The sequence below is a fragment of the Oncorhynchus masou genome, chromosome 5, assembly GCF_036934945.1.
Source record: "Oncorhynchus masou masou isolate Uvic2021 chromosome 5, UVic_Omas_1.1, whole genome shotgun sequence".
NCBI lineage: Eukaryota > Metazoa > Chordata > Actinopteri > Salmoniformes > Salmonidae > Oncorhynchus > Oncorhynchus masou.
The window spans coordinates 24,057,400-24,074,132 of record NC_088216.1 but is presented as its reverse complement, the minus strand read 5'-3'; the positions used below and the strand labels follow the sequence as shown (position 1 = coordinate 24,074,132).

General features: G+C 44.4%; 1 protein-coding gene across 1 annotated transcript; it reads right to left on the bottom strand.

Moving 5' to 3' along the window:
- Nucleotides 1–880: 880 nt before the first annotated feature.
- On the bottom strand, nucleotides 881–16,531 carry LOC135528520 (mitochondrial glycine transporter B-like). Its single transcript, XM_064957665.1, has 8 exons — nucleotides 16,005–16,531; nucleotides 15,680–15,808; nucleotides 10,688–10,812; nucleotides 9,078–9,162; nucleotides 6,636–6,947; nucleotides 5,309–5,477; nucleotides 4,689–4,852; nucleotides 881–4,458 (listed from the first exon to the last, which is right to left on the bottom strand). The coding sequence occupies exons 2-8, from the start codon at nucleotides 15,692–15,694 to the stop codon at nucleotides 4,336–4,338; spliced, it is 993 nt and encodes a 330-aa protein (XP_064813737.1). The 5' UTR covers nucleotides 15,695–15,808; nucleotides 16,005–16,531; the 3' UTR covers nucleotides 881–4,335.
- Nucleotides 16,532–16,733: the final 202 nt, after the last annotated feature.

Below are 16,733 nucleotides of genomic sequence, written 5' to 3'. Positions count from 1 at the left end.
ATCCATTGAAAGACCAGACTTCTCTGTGAACTCCTCACTCGTTTGATATCTCATCACTGTCTTTAGTTCCCCTCTCTGTCACTGGTTGACCACCTTACTCTGCTTATATCAGCCAAGTCTGTTTGCATTATGGACTGGTACAGTACTCACGAGTGTATGTATTTCTCATGGTTAGGCAGGTTATTTTAACAGGGTCAATGGTAAGTGTGAGAGCAAATACAGTGGATTGGTGTTTCAAGGAAGATCTGTCCTACTATGCAAGGAATCTGTGCTGTTAGAGAATACTTGCTAAAGAGGTCATTTAAGAATACATTATCCTGACCTCAGCTGTGTCCTTGTGCATATCAGCATGTGTCGATCACACTGATTATTTCCCCCCTCTCCACATCAGGGAAAGTCAGCTGCGGGGCTGTCTAGTGTAGTGCCTGTCTCTTCCTCAGGACACATGGACCCCGGTGTTCTGAGGACATAAGCTGTAGCCTGTCACTGTCTGTTATGTCAATGTGGTGTTGCTTTGGAGAGACCAGCGGGCTATACAACAAATTAGGATCAATGAGTTAGCCAGCTAACTTTGATAAGCAACCAGAAATAACTATTGATCTTCTGGTTCATTATAAAAGCTTAACTTGTGTGTGTTCGTTTGTTTAATCAATTAGATCATGCCCATCTCATGCTTGTTTTAATAAAAAATTAAAACTTAAGACTATTTAGGCAAGTTATCTGGTTAACTCCTTGATCAGCGTTGTAGTAACCCCTGGTACTGAGGTTTGAGCCTGAAAATACAGCAGCTCAAGGTAAAGAGACTCACAAAGGATGATAACATGATGAACCAAAGTTGAAGTTAATCTAGGCAAAGATTGAATCAAATAAACACCAGGAATTGTACAAAAATGGGGGGAATTTTATTAACTTAAAAATAAAACAGACACAGCATCGGTCTGAGCAAACTCTCACACACAGACAAAATATTGACAATAATAACAGACAATATACAGTGTAAAGTCACAATATCAAGGACAATAGTGATAGCGGTGATAATCGCCAAGGTAAGAATGTTATGGCACAAAACAACTTGGTGTAACGACAACACAAACACACAGACAAGGGCTGAAGAGCTACCAATTCTCAAGAAACGTCAATCACCCCAGTCCTTTTACCAGCCGCTAAGGGGCTTGAATGAATGAATAAATATGCGTTGAATTCTAAAGTGCAGTCACTGACTGGCATTGAGCTAGGGTTAACTCAGTGTTTCCCCTCTCAATGACTCAAACTACTCAGCGGCCAGTTTATTAGGTCCGTTCACAAAAATGGTTCGCTCCTACAGACAGTGAGTCACGTGGCCGTGGCTTGCTATAAAAAGCAGGCAGACAGGCATCAAGGCATTTAGTTTCCAGTCGATTGAACGTTAGAATGAGAAAATGAGAAACCTACGCAACTTTGAGTGTGGTATGATTGTTGCTGCCAGGCGCGCCGGTTCCAGTATCTCGGAAACGGTCGGCCTCTTGGGCTTTTCATTCACGACAGTGTCTAGGGTTTACAGAGAATGGTGCGACAAACAAAAAACATCCAGTAAGCGGCCGTCCTGTGGGTGAAAACAGCTTGTTAATGAGAGGTCGAAGGAGAATGGCAAGAATTGTGCAAGCAAACAGGAGGGCCACAAACAGGCAAATAATTGCGGGGAACGGCATTTCGAGATGCGTAACTCATCTATCCTAGTCTAGGATGGCCTATTGCAACAGACAACCACACCGGGGTCCGGTCCTATAAGTTATAAACAAGCGCTTCCAGTGGACACGTGATCTCCAACACTGGACAACTGAGGAGTGGAAAAACATTGCCTGGTCAGAGGAATCCAGGTTCCTGTTGGTTCATACTGATGGCAGAGTCAGGATTTGGCATAAACAGCAGGAATCCATTGCCCCATCCAGGCTGGTGGCGGTGGTGTCATGGTGTGGGTAAAGTTTTCCTGGCGCACGTTAGGTCCCTTGATAGCAATTGAGCAACGTTTCCACGTCCCAAATAATTCCGGTTGTTCTGGAAGCATAGGGGGTTCGACCCGGTACTAGATGGATGTACCTAATAAACTGGCCACAGTGTATATTGAAGCTGTTTTGTCTTTTTCATTTGTGAGTGTAAAACGCAAAAACAGTTGGCAAACAGTGATTGTAGTGATGGTACTGGATTTAAATCAGTTTCTCTCAGCCATCTCTGGTCCTCAAAGCTTCAGGCTCTATAGTCTGAGTATTCCAAACATTAAGAACACCCTCCTAATACTGAGTAGCGCTCACTTAGTGTATATTTTGAATCTGTAACAATACTTTTCAATATAACACATAACACAAAGCTGACATGTTCAAAAAAATAATACCCATAACATGGCACACTGGACACTGTGGGTTTAAAAATATACACGTGTATGGGCTTCCAAAAATGAACTACTCAAAATGCTGAATACATAGGCCTATTCATTTACAAAACTAATAAGAGACCATCCAGGACCATGGCTGTGCATCACTGAAATGGATTCCTATATTTAGCTGGGTAGTGTACATTAGTGCACACCATAGCAAAATGTTTTGCATTGAAAAACAAAAACATTTTACATGTCATTTAGGATAAGATAAGCTCGTCACTCCGGTTTGCTTTCTTTTTGTGCCTACTGAATCCGGCCCATGTAATACAGTGATGCTGAAGCTGCATGTTCATGATCGTGATGTTGACTATTGTCTCACAATGCTACAGCACAATGGGGGCCAGAGTTGCATTGTCTGGGTTCCAATGGCATTGACTAGAGCCAATTATCCATCTATGACTCTGGGATTGACTATCATTACTGGTTAGATAAAGCACATCTGGTCTACAACACTGCAACCAGAATGGAATGCACTAGAAATGAGATCCCAGTTGAATTGGGTATAGAGAACACCTGCTGTACACTATTTTAATATGGCTAAGTATGCCAATGCTAAGTTGCTAGTAGCTAATTGTGCAGTTGCAGTATAGAAAATATCAGCCTCGTCTTTTGCTACAATGCACAGCAATATTGTCTTGATTGTCCAAGCTAGTAAGAAATATTTTAGTCAGTCAATAAATATCGTATTTCCTTCAGTCAGTCGACAGGTCACAATAATCACTGTGCTGTTATAATCTATTCTGCCGGTCATTTGTAAATATGTTGCGTGGGCTGTTCCACAGGATGTCATAAGGTGAATTCACCAATTTGTAAGTCGCTCTGGATAAGAGCGTCTGCCAAATGACTTAAATGTAATGTAAATGTAATGTTATGGCACTGGGTAGCTTTGTCCAGTCCACTACACTTTTAGCCAGCGGATAACCTCTTGCTGAGCTAATTCAATCAAAGCTGCTGTTTCGTCTTGGGAGTGTTAGAGACACCTAGATGTTAGTCCCAGTCATTCATAGTCATAGACAGTGGTAGTGGGTGACAGTCGGCGACAGTCTCTGTCACTGGAGTGGTATCCAGAGCTAAACCACAGTGGTCATAGTCTGAGGGTCTGCCCCATAGAAATATAATTAGATCATTCTCTAGGGTCTCCCCAGGCAGAGTCTCCCTCATAGAAATATAATTAGATCATTCTCTATGGTCTCCCCAGTCTGAGAGAGTCTCCCCCATAGAAATATAATTAGATAATTCCCTATGGTCTCCCCAGTCAGAGTCTCCCTCATAGAAATATAATTAGATCATTCTCTATGGTCTCCCCAGTCTGAGAGAGTCTCCCCCATATAAATATAATTATATCATTCTCTATGGTCTCCCCTGTCTGAGAGGGTCTCCCCAATATAAATAGATAATTATCTATGGTCTCCCCAGTCTGAGAGGGTCTCCCCCATAGAAATATAATTAGATCATTCTCTATAGTCTAACCAGTCTGAGGGTCTCCCCCATAGAAATAGATCAATCTCTATGGTCTCCCCAGTCTGAGGGTCTCCCCCATAGAAATATATTAAATACATCCCTATGGTCTCCCCCATAGAAATAGATAGTTCTCTATGGTCTCCCCAGTCAGAGGGATCCGTTCAGTTCTCAGCAAAAGGGGATGTCATTTAAGGTCAGGGTTGACAATGTAAGGACATACATCAAACATTCACAATAACTCTCATAAACAACATGCAAAACACACACACACTCTTCCATGCCACAGACACCCACCTCTTTCTTTCCCAAGCTAGTTGCAGTGATAAACGGTCCCTACACCTCCTCTCTCCCTCCTCCTTCACTCCTTCTCATCCTCCTCTTTCTTCTACTTCATACTGCTGCTTTGTATAAAAACAAGTCCCCATATTCCTCCTTTATCAGTTCCTCCCTGTCTCCTCTCCTCAGGACTTGAGTCCCATGCGGGCCATCAGCTGTTCGTAGACAGTCCAGGCCATGGCTGCCATCAGAGTCCTCCTCAGAGAGCGTGGCACAGCCCCACGGAAGAAACCCCTCAGACCATGCTCCTGAAGGAGAGAAGAGTTCACTGTTCAGTTGGTAAAAACAATAGTGTGCGCAAGAAGAGATGTTCAGTCGCTTTTGGAGGAACATTTACGTTCAATAAGAAGTGCTCCATAGTGATATCTCATGCATTAAAATACCCTCAGAATAGGAAAAATTGGAAGACCAAGAATGGTACCTTACACATAGGAAATTAATCATGTAGTGTATATTTTCATTAAGATTCAGGCCTCACCGTATAGATGTAGCGAATGGCGTCCTTGGTGGTCCAGTGGGCCGGGCTGACCTGGATGTGAGTCTTGACCACGTCAGCTGGCTGGGTGACCACAGAGGCTAGGACTCCGGCCATCACCCCACAGCCAAAGTTCCCCAATGGGGCATAGGGTGACGAGCTCACCTCTGAGAGAAGAGACCGCACAGAGAATGGTCAGACCTACACGGGCACTAGCAGAAAATACAGCGTCAGGTAACCTAGTGGTTAGAGTGTTGGACTAGTAACCGAAATGTTGCAACATCGAATCCCCGAGCTGACAAGGTAAAAAAATCTGTCGTTCTGCTCCTGAACAAGGCAGTTAACCCACTGTTCCTTGGCCGTCATTGTAAATAAGAATTTGTTCTTAACTGACTTGCCTATTTAAAAAAGGTAAAATAAACATGTCATTATTCTGGATTACTTGGAATTCACATGCAAGCAATACCCCACATGGCGTTTAATAGCTGTTTACACTAACAGACGCCAATGTAAAGAAATCCTGCTGAAGTAACACACTTGACTATTCAGTGTGTCGGTGACATTTTGTAGTCTCTCACTCGCCCTCTTCCCCTCCTCTCACATAGAGAGTGTGTTTCTCTTACCCGGTGGCAGGGACCTCTTGGCCTGGCTGTAGAACATGACGTAGATGCCAGAGAAGGGGGCGTCTCGGAGCAGTGTGGCCGTCAGCCCGGAGAACAGAGCCCTGGGTCCCTCCGTCTCACACACGCTCTTCAGAGCTCCCAGGACACTCACGTAGTTGTACCGTCCGCTCTGCACAATGCACACAGTAATACAACACATTATACACTACAACCACAGTAGATCACGTAGTGTATACCGTCCACTCTGGAATACCTACAGATTACCAAGAGGGTTGGGGTCGGTTCCATTTCAATTGACTGAATTGAAATGGAATTGACCCCAACTCTGAATACAGCGAAGGACGGCTCATAGTAATGACCGGAATGGAGACAATGGAATGGTATCAAACACATGGTTTTCATCTGTTTGATACCTTCCCATTCACTCCATTCCGGCCATTATTATGAGCCGTCCTCCCCTCAGCAGCCTCCACTGATTGAAAACTGAATCAATACACAACATTACACACAACTACTAGCAACATCTAAACACTAAACCAGATAGATATCCACCACCTCTGGAAACCAACGGAGCGCCATTAATAAACAGATGACACGTAGTCATACAGATGAAGAAACTAGCAGGTGACATAGTTACATTAAACACTTGTAGTCGTGACAGATCCTCTACGCACAGCTAGATGCTCAGTCCTTATAAAACCAACACCAGAATTTATTCAAATGCAGATAGAAGCGTTTAATTCCCAAGGTAATCAGCTCTCCCATCAGATAACCTTCTCTCTCTCCACGCTCTCTCGCCTATCTTTTCCCTTCATCTTCTCCTTCTCTCTCTGCGGTGGCAGGCTGCTAATTCTACCAATATCTTCTCTCTAATTCTACCTTCCAGCTCCAGCCCACAGACACCAAAAATATCCCAGCCTATCTGCTAGTGCTTGTTCTATGTTATTACTGAACCACCAACTCCTCCTCTTCCTCCTTTGTTTACTTCCTGACTTCATTCTCCCTTTCCTCACACACACATTCTGATTCTGAACCATTCCTCATCTTAATTCATACATCCTTCCAACCCTCCTTCTATCCATTCATGCTTATCTTCCTCCTAATCCATCCTAAACATACATGGCTGTAGCAACCCTCACCTCATCCTTGCTCCTTTCCCTCCACCTCCATCTCTCCAACCTACACCATTGCCTCAAAGTCTTTTTCCATCCTGATATAGCTGTAACAACCTCTCGCCCACTCAACCGTGCCTTAATCCCAGCTCCTTTCCCTCTCCATCTTTTATTTTAGTCCATCCCCATTCACAACACCGAGAAGAAGCTCTCACCTCGAAGCGTGTCTTGATGACGGTGACAGGCAGCATGCAGACCCCAGCCACGGCCCTGGCCCCGGCCCCCAGCAGCACAGCCTCCCCAGCGTTAGGGGCCCGGCCCTCCTGGAAGTAGTGCTGCTTCAGTGAGTAGAAGGTAGAGAAGTAGATCCCTACGCCTGGGATACAGCGCAAAAAGACTGGAGAGAGATAGAGTATGAGGACAGAGAGAGAGTGCGAGGACAGAGAGAGAGAGTGCGAGGACAGAGGGAGAGAGTGCGAGGACAGAGGGAGAGTTGAGAGAGGGAGAGAGAGAGAGAGGAGGGCGAGAGAGAAAGTTCAAGATTTAGATTGTAGCTAAATTCTTCTTTAAAGGTAGAAACTATGGTGAAGTGGATAAAGACGGTGGAACTCAGACATGACATCCAGTGAGTTTTTAAACGACGGAGCGCGAGATGGTTCAACAACAATAAATCAGCACAATCAACTTTTTGGGGTTTTCAAATTGCTGCCGTCTTGGAGCTAGAATTGTTATCATGTATATTGTGCTAATGAGAACACGATAAAAGAGTCAAGGAGAGCCATGTACAATTCGGGGAAATGCGCAAACGAGGCATTTGTGATAAGTATAGTTGAAGTCGGAAGTTTACATACACTTTAGCCAAAACTCACAATTCCTGACATTTAATCGCAGTAATAATTCCGTTTTAGGTCAGTTAGGATCACCACTTTATTTTAAGAATGTGAAATGTTAGAATAATAGGAGAGAGAATGATTTATTTAAGCTTTTATTTCTTTCATTACATTCCCAGTGTGTCAGAAGTTTACATACACTCAATTAGTATTTGGTAGCATTGCCTTGAAATTGTGTAACTTGGGTCAAAGGTTTCAGGTAGCATTCCACAAGCTTCCCACAATAAATTGGGTGAATTTTGGCCCATTCCTCCTGACAGAGCTGGTGTAACTGAGTCAGGTTTGTAGGCCTCCATGCTCACACATGGTTTTTCAGTTCTGCCCACAAATTGTCTATAGGATTGAGGTCAGGGCTTTGTGATGGTTACTCTAATATAATGACTTTGTTGTCCTTAAGCCATTTTGCCACAACTTTGGAAGTATGCTTGGGGTCATTGTCCATTTGGAAGACCCATTTGCGACCAAGCTTTAACTTCCTGACTGAGATGTTGCTTCAATATATCCACATCATTTTCCTACCTCATGATGCCATCTATTTTGTGAAGTGCACCAGTCCCTCCTGCAGCAAAGCACCCCCACAATATGATGCTGCCACCCCGTGCTTCACGGTTTTGATGGTGTTCTTCGGCTTGCAAGCTTCCCCCCTTTTCCTCCAAACATAACAATGGTCATGACCAAACAGTTCTATTTTTGTTTCATCAGACCAGAGGACATTTCTCCAAAAAGTATGATCTTTGTCCCTATGTGCAGTTGCAAACCGTAGTCTGGCTTTTTATGGTGGTTTTGGAGCAGTGGCTTCTTCCTTTCTGAGCGGCCTTTCAGGTTATGTCAATATAGGACTCGTTTTACTGTAGATATAGATACTTTTGTACCTGTTTCCTCCAGCATCTTCACAAGGTCCTTTGCTGTTGTTCTGGGATTGATTAGCACTTTTCGCACCAAAGTATGCTCATCTCTAGGAGACAGAACGCGTCTCCTTCCTGAGCGGTATGACGGCTGCGTGGTCCCATGGTGTTTATACTTGCGTACTATTGTTTGTACAGATGAACGGGGTACCTTCAGGCATTTGGAAATTGCTCCCAAGGACGAACCAGACTTGTGGAGGTCTACAATTTGTTTTCTGAGGTCTTGGCTGATTTCTTTTGATTTTCCGATGATGTTAAGCAAAGAGGCACTGAGTTTGAAGGTAGGCCTTGAAATACATCCACATATACACCTCCATTTGATTCAAATTATGTCAATTAGACTATCAGAAGCTTCTAAAGCCATTACATAATTTTCTGGAATTTTCCAAGCTGTTTAATGGCACAGTAAACTTAGTGTATGTAAACCTCTGACCCACCGGAATTGTGATACAGTGAATTATAAATGAAATAATCTGTCTGTAAACAATTGTTGAAAATATTACATCTGTCCTAACCAACTTGCCAAAACTATAGTTTGTTAACAAGACATTTGTGGAGTGGTTGAAAAACGAGTTTTAATGACTACAACCTAAGTGTATGTAAACTTCTGACATCAACTGTACACGGGGCCGCCATCTTTATGCATCTCTGCTATTGTTCACACAAAAGAAAACAGTTGTAAAAAAAAGTTCCGTCGTTTTTGGAGAGTGACGTGATCTACTAAGAAGGTCTGGTTCTTAGAAAATGATTCACTAACCAAAGTGATACAGTAAGTCAGACTTTGATCACAGACTGTTTTAAAACAGTGAAAGTAAACCACAAGATGAACAGGGAAGCCAGACCGCTTCGATTAGACTCTCACCGGTGACACTCCCTTCCACAGGCCCAGAAAGCTTTCTGTCCGAATGACCTGGATAAGCACCGTCATCATCCCCACCTTAGGAGCTCTGAGACAGGAGATAAATAAATGGTTACACACACACCCATTAAGCTTAGAGACTGGATACTTGAAAATAAGCGAAAGTCTAAAAAGACAGATTCACCTGTAGATATGTTCACAACACATCTTCAGGGGTCAATTCTAGTGAGGAGTTGTTAGCATGGAAGTGTGTCTAATTAGCATATAAGGGTCAAATGAGGGGATTCAAACTGTCTGAAAGCTACTGAAGAGGGATTCTACCCTGCAGCATGTGTATCTCTCAGCGTGTTTGTATTGGTGTTTATGCAAGTATATATGCGCGAGTGTGTGTGCCTGTGTGTCTCCGGCTCTTTCTGTGTATGTGTGTCCTACAGACTAGAGCTGGGACGAGAAACCAAAAATTACCGACACTGACATTCCATATCATACCGAAGACATTTTGCAAATGCATATATGAAAGCATCACGCTGCCGGAGCACAACACTTTCATCTATGCCGTTTTATTTGAGCCAATCAGAGCCGTGTTCTATCCCAAGCTTCCAACACCTGCTGTTGGCAGTTCTCCCAAGTGATGTTGCGAGTAGCCTTGTTCATTAGCGGGGTCAAATGAACAGAGACAAACAAACTGCCGTCCCAGAAATCCAAGAACAATTGCTACCAAATAAGGATGCTGTGTCGGTAGTTTGGGCCTATTCTGGTTTTCAACCTAGTGACATTGAGCAGAGTGAGACGATGTGCTTGAACTGTCGCACAACTATAACAACCACTCGAGGTAACACCAACAACTGTTTCCACCTTTTGAAACACAGGCAGGTAATACAGCATGACGAACGCATGGCGAAGAAGAATTAGGCAGAGGTCAACAAGTGTCATGACTAGGGCTGTCATGAAAAGTTGTCAGCGGGTGACTGTGATGCAAATAACTGCCTGACTAACGGTAATTGACTGTTAACTAACATAAACGTGTTTAGCATTTCTGGCTACCACACATAGCCTACAAGCCACTGATGCAGACCTTTGGAACATATACATCAACAGCCCAATAAGGAATCGTTTGCATACACAATGCAACACACTAACCGATGGAATGAAATTACAGATGACATAGCGTACCACATCGCAAAAGAAGATGGTTCACAATCTGGACAAGAAATACAATGTCATGGCAAAATAGCATCGGAGCTGAAACGGGTGCAGAGCAGTATTTGGCAACAACTGAAATGTGATCTAGTAGGACGGGGAAGCCCTACATGTCATTGATACTGCACAACATCGGAGCTGAAGCTGCGCTGCAGGTGCTTTGTAGACGGTTTAAAATACAGGTCTCTTCCTGTCGCAGTGTTACAACATCTTTTAAACGCTGGATCACCTGGTAACCAAATAACTTAGGATAATATATTATGGCCATTACTTTGACACAGTGTAAATAGGGTGCAAACTGAGAGTAACTGTGCACCTCCCCAAAAAACAATTTAGCCTAATTGAATCACAACAAATGCGTCCATTTATGGCGATATGGATTGTTGTCTGTATTGCCGAGCTCCACTACATACCCAGGCTTCATGGTGTTCTGCAAGGTCTGCAGGCGCGTCTTGACCAGGTCCAGAGGCTGGAAGAGCAGCGTGGAGCAGGTACCGCTGAGGGAGCCACACATGAAGGCCTTGAGAGCTGGATGCGCCTGCGGGGGGCATGGAGTAAGAGCGAGATGGGAGGAGAGAAGAGGGTGAGACAAAAAGAGGACGAGGGATAAGCACACGTCCACATGTCGTTTTATGTATGACTGGTGCTACGTACACGGGCATGCAGGAAGGCAATACAGCTTACACCGCACAATCGATGCCCTAAAAGGCTACGCACAGTACGGAAACATGTTCATGATGTATGCACAAGTACACGCAGATATAACACAACCAGTGGTGATGGAGAAGCGTGCAGACAATCGTCACACAATCAGTGGTGATGGAGATGCGTGCAGACAGTCAACACACTGACAGAGGAGCTGTCATGGCGAATCACATGGAGACTGAGCGTTCTCATTGTTCACACTTCTGATGGACATACATGGAAGGGGGAGATGTACACAGACAAACACTAAATATAGCTCGAGACGCAGGGATAAATGGGACACACACTGATAAATACCAACACACAGGCGCACGTACATACATACATACACCATTTCACTGCACACTCCCCTCATCTGGACAAAAGGAATGTATATGTGAGGATGATGTTCATCGACTACAGCTCAGCCTTCAATATCATAGTGCCCTATAAACTCATTACAAAGCTCACGGCCCTGGGTCTGAACTCCTGCCTATGCAACTGGGTCCTGGACTTCCTGACGGGCTGCCCCCAGGTGGTGAAAGTAGGCAACATTACGTGCTCGACACTGATTCTCAACACTGGGGCCCCACAAGGGTGCGACCTCAGGCCCCTCCTGTATTCTCTGTATGGCCTCACACAGTTCCAACTCCATCCTCAAGTGTGCTGACAATACAACAGTATTAGGCCTGGTTACCAACAATGACGAGATGGCCTACAGGGAGGAGGTAGGCACTCTGACGGCATGGTGCCTGGTAAACAACCTCTCCCTCAACGTCAGCAAAACAAAGGAGCTGATTGTGGACTTCCGTAGGAACCAGGTTGGACAGCCCCCATCCTCATCAACAGGACCGCGTGGAGACGGTCAAGAACTTCAAATTCCTCTGTGTAGACGTCTTAGAAAAGCTAAAATGGTCAAATCACACGGACACCGTGGTGAAGGCTGCAGAACAACTTCAGGAGGCTGAAGAAATTGGGCCTCTCTAAGAGGGCTCTCAGTTTTCTACAGGAGCACCATCGAGAGCATACTGTCGGGCTGCATCACAGCCTGGTACGGCAACTCCACTGTCTCTGACCGTAAGGCACTTCAGATGGTGATACGTGCAGCCAAACGCACCACTGGGTGCACACTGTCTGCCCTCCAGGACATCTACAACACCAGGTGTTGCAGGAAGGCCAAGAATATCATCATTGACCTCAGCCACCGTAGCCACGGCCTGTTCTCGCAGCTTCCATCACTCAGACGCAGGCAGTACAGGAGCATCATGGCTAAAACCTGAAGACTGGCCAATAGTTTCTACACCCAGACCATCAGGCTGCTGAATAGCTACCACGTCAGCATCCTACTACCCCCTCCCCCGGCTACTCCCCCATGGACATTTCCTCCCCACCCCAATGACATTCATCACTGTTGCAGATGTAAATATGTATATTCTTATTATTATTTCTATTGTTTTATTTCACTTGGTCCCCACAGCCCCTCAATGGTCATTTAGTCTGCCTGCTTCTCCCCCTCAACAGTCTCTAGTCAGCCTGCTGCTCCCCCTATGTTCACCCCCCAACAGTCTCTCGTCAGCCTGCTGCTCCCCCTATGTTCACCCCCTCAACAGTCTCTAGTCAGCCTGCTGCTCCCCCTATGTTCACCCCCCAACAGTCTAAGTGAGCCTGCTGCTCCCCCTATGTTCACCCCCCAACAGTCTCTAGTCAGCCTGCTGCTCCCCCTATGTTCACCCCCCAACAGTCTCTCGTCAGCCTGCTGCTCCCCCTATGTTCACCCCCTCAACAGTCTCTCGTCAGCCTGCTGCTTCCCCTATGTTCACCCCCCAACAGTCTAAGTGAGCCTGCTGCTCCCCCTATGTTCACCCCCCAACAGTCTCTAGTCAGCCTGCGGCTTCCCCCTATGTTCACCCCCCAACAGTCTAAGTGAGCCTGCTGCTCCCCCTATGTTCACCCCCCAACAGTCTCTAGTCAGCCTGCTGCTCCCCCTATGTTCACCCCCCACCAGTCTCTCGTCAGCCTGCTGCTTCCCCTATGTTCACCCCCCAACAGTCTCTAGTCAGCCTGCTGCTCCCCCTATGTTCACCCCCCCAACAGTTTCTAGTCAGCCTGCTACTCCCCCTATGTTCACCCCCCCAACAGTCTCTAGTCAGCCTGCTGCTTCCCCTATGTTCACCCCCTCAACAGTCTCTCGTCAGCCTGCTGCTCCCCCTATGTTCACCCCCCCAACAGTCTCTAGTCAGCCTGCTGCTCCCCCTATGTTCACCCCCCAACAGTCTAAGTGAGCCTGCTGCTCCCCTATGTTCACCCCCCAACAGTCTAAGTGAGCCTGCTGCTCCCCCTATGTTCACCCCCCAACAGTCTAAGTGAGCCTGCTGCTCCCCCTATGTTCACCCCCAACAGTCTAAGTGAGCCTGCTGCTCCCCCTATGTTCACCCCCTCAACAGTCTTAAGTGAGCCTGCTGCTCCCCCTGTTCACCCTCCACCCCCTCAACAGTCTTTATTCTGCCTCAATGGACATGTATTTATTCATCACTGCTACAGTTATGTTTATAGTGCTATTTCTATTGTTTTTTATAACAATTTTCATTGTTTTATTTCACGTAGTCCTGCAGCAGATGTTCACTGTACCATCCAACTACACCTGCAACACTGTACATGTGAATTTTAAACACTCAATCTAAAACACATGGACACACAAACATATATACACACACACTCACTCACAAATGACAAAGACATATAGATGCTGACAGGTGGATCTCAAATACTGTAATCATGGTGATTAACAATTACTTTTAAAAGCATGTAGACGCAACTGCACAACAGCATAGCACGAAAACGCATCCACATTGGCACTTGACAGTAACACACACACACGACACTGGCTATCCTCCCTACCTTTCCCAGAATGCTTGAGGGTTTGCCTCCTTGAGAATCCTGTTTCTGTTGCATGTCTCCCTCTTTCACCTCTCTCCCTCTCTGTGCTGCTGCTACGAACAGCATATTACAAAATAAGACATCTCCATCGCTCACTTCCCTCTCGATCTAAAACACAATGGTTTGCTTCTCGATCTAACACACAATGGTTTGCTGCTGCTACCCCTCTTCTCGCCCCCACCCACAGGCTTCTAAATTGGTTTCTCTCTCAATTGCTCGTTGATTCGCACATACACACATATATACACAACAGAATTGCGCTGCTCTCTCCCCTCCCCTCTAAATCGCTTTCTGACAAATTTTCTCTCTATGAAATGATGTATGAGTCATGCAGTGGCTGTGTCTCTGTGTGTGATTTAGACTGTGTGTGTGTGAGAGAGAGTCTTTCTCTGTGTGTGTGTGACACTAAATATGGGTCACTGAGAATTGGATTGTGGTGGGAGTCTGTTTATGCAAATGAATGTGTGACTTTCAGCCTGTGTGCACTATACGGTCTTCCCCAGGCCAGGATGACATAACCAATGTAAAATTAGCGTAGTAGAATATTACAATGTTTGCACAGAAAATACAACTTTCTCTGTCTATGGCAGCCTCATTTACCCCGACGTCACAGGCTTAGGCTCACAGCCCATTATTCTCATCATTACAAAAAAAGTCCTATTTTTCTAAAGAATGCCATGGCGACAGACAACTACGACCAATAAAGGGCTGCCTATAGAACATTAAAGGGTGTTGGGCCTCACCTCCATGCACTTCGGAAGATTTCAACTCCTTACTTCTGGAGAATAGTCAAATCCTGGCCATGACCGCAGGTATTCAAACCAAATCTTCGCAGAAAACTAATTTAGCTAAATGATGGTTTGTGCCATTATTCTGTTACCAAACATTGCACCTGCAATGTTCAAGTAAATGTGTTTTAGTAACATTTGTGGAATTTGGTAGAAATAGTCCTCGTGCAGAGAGTTGTATGGTTTGTTTAACTCTGCAGTCATTCGTTTTTATTTGACATACATTTTAAATCAAATCAAATTTTATGTCACATACACATGGTTAGCAGATGTTAATGCGAGTGTAGCGAAATGCTTGTGCTTCTAGTTCCGACAATGCAGTAATAACCAACAAGTAATCTAACTAACAATTCCTAAACTACTGTCTTATACAGTGTAAGGGGATAAAGAATATGTACATAAGGATATATGAATGAGTGATGGTACAGAACAGCATAGGCAAGATACAGTAGATGGTATCGAGTACAGTATATACATATGAGATGAGTATGTAAACAAAGTGGCATAGTTAAAGTGGCTAGTGATACATGTATTACATAAGGATGCATAAGGATACATATAGCTGCAATATGTAACTTTTGGGTGAAGACCAAATAAACAGAAATTGAGTTCTGTCATTCTCATTGAAAGACTAATTAGATCTGCTCTAAGTGCATATTTCTATGCTTCCTGTTCTTAATTTCGTTTTTTGCGTCTTTTGTACAAACATCTGAAGATATATTTTTGGTAATGGAAAATATATTTCACAGCGGTTTATACGGTAAAAAAAAAATGATACCCAACACTTTTGTCATATAAACAAATTAGGCGAACTATTAGATTGAGTAACCAGGAAATGGTGGAGCGTTTTCTGCAGTTTTAATTAAACTGAATCTTCTGAGACTGAGTATCACACTGTCAGGTTAGCTCGCTTGTATAGTAACAAAGACGAAGATGCCAGATGCCTGTGAACTACAGTGTTCATGTATACAATTGTAGCTAACGTTACTAACTTGCCAGTGCCAACTCCATTTTTGATGATGCAGTGGATGAATCCTGAAGGAGCGATTCGAGCGCCTCCTTCCCTTCTCTTGCCGTCTTGTCGCTGTTTGTTTACAGCCCCAACTCCAGTGAGGGGGTGAATAACTATACCAATTACATACGCATGTCAACATAATGATGCAATGTTTTGAAGAACTCGCTACAGCTACTGAACTATAAAATGTCTACATCAGGTCAAACTGAATATATTAGTTCAAACTGAACACACTAGTTAGCTACCTCTTTAGCTATTGAAAAAAGTGGTCAAATGACATGGACACGGCACGCAAACATACCTTACCTGGCTTTGAAGTTCGCTAGGGATCGATTATTAATTTCAAAGACATTTTGCCGGTAAGTCGGTCACTACACCAACTAGCGAACTGTTAGCTGAACCAAAAACTAACGACTTAGTAAGCGCGGACCTTTGAGTAATACTAGAATTGTGTTTAGCTAAAATAAATACTAATTTTACTCGTTAGGTAGCTAGCAAACTGTCTCACCAAAATGACGCAAGCTAGCCAACGTTAGCTGTACTGACTTTGCAAAAGTAGTTGGCTGGCTTTGTACTAAAAACGTTTGACTGCTCACAGCAACCGACGTGTATTCATCTACTAGCTAGTAAAATATAATTCACTAGATTTAAAACGTAGACAGCTATGCAGTTGCTGCCATCCACCTTTTTTGTATTTATTTTTTTACTGTCAATGACAAGGTTGGTCGGTGTCGGGAAAAGTCAAACCTGCGTAGTGAGAGATCAGCAATTTTCCCCCCACGTCGCCCCAAGCACCTCCTCTCTACCCTGTACCAGTCGGGGCCAACCGGTTTCATCTCGCTTTCCACTGCAAAATATAGTGGGAGGAGAGCATAGGAAATATTTCTAGTTATACTCGGAACCCTCTGGTGGTGTACTTGAGGACTACGTGTAAATACTGCAGCTAATTTGTGGTATCACTCCTTTGTTTAAAACTCCTGTTAAGTGTGAGAAAATGGTTTCACTGCATCAATATTAATTAAATTCAGGATTAAA

Coding starts and splice junctions, on each gene's coding strand:
- LOC135528520 (XM_064957665.1), bottom strand. Junction 4,853..5,308: donor CAAGAGGTCCCTGCCACCGG/GTAAGAGAAACA, acceptor CTCTTCTCTCAG/AGGTGAGCTCGTCACCCTAT. Junction 4,459..4,688: donor CCATTCGCTACATCTATACG/GTGAGGCCTGAA, acceptor TCTCTCCTTCAG/GAGCATGGTCTGAGGGGTTT.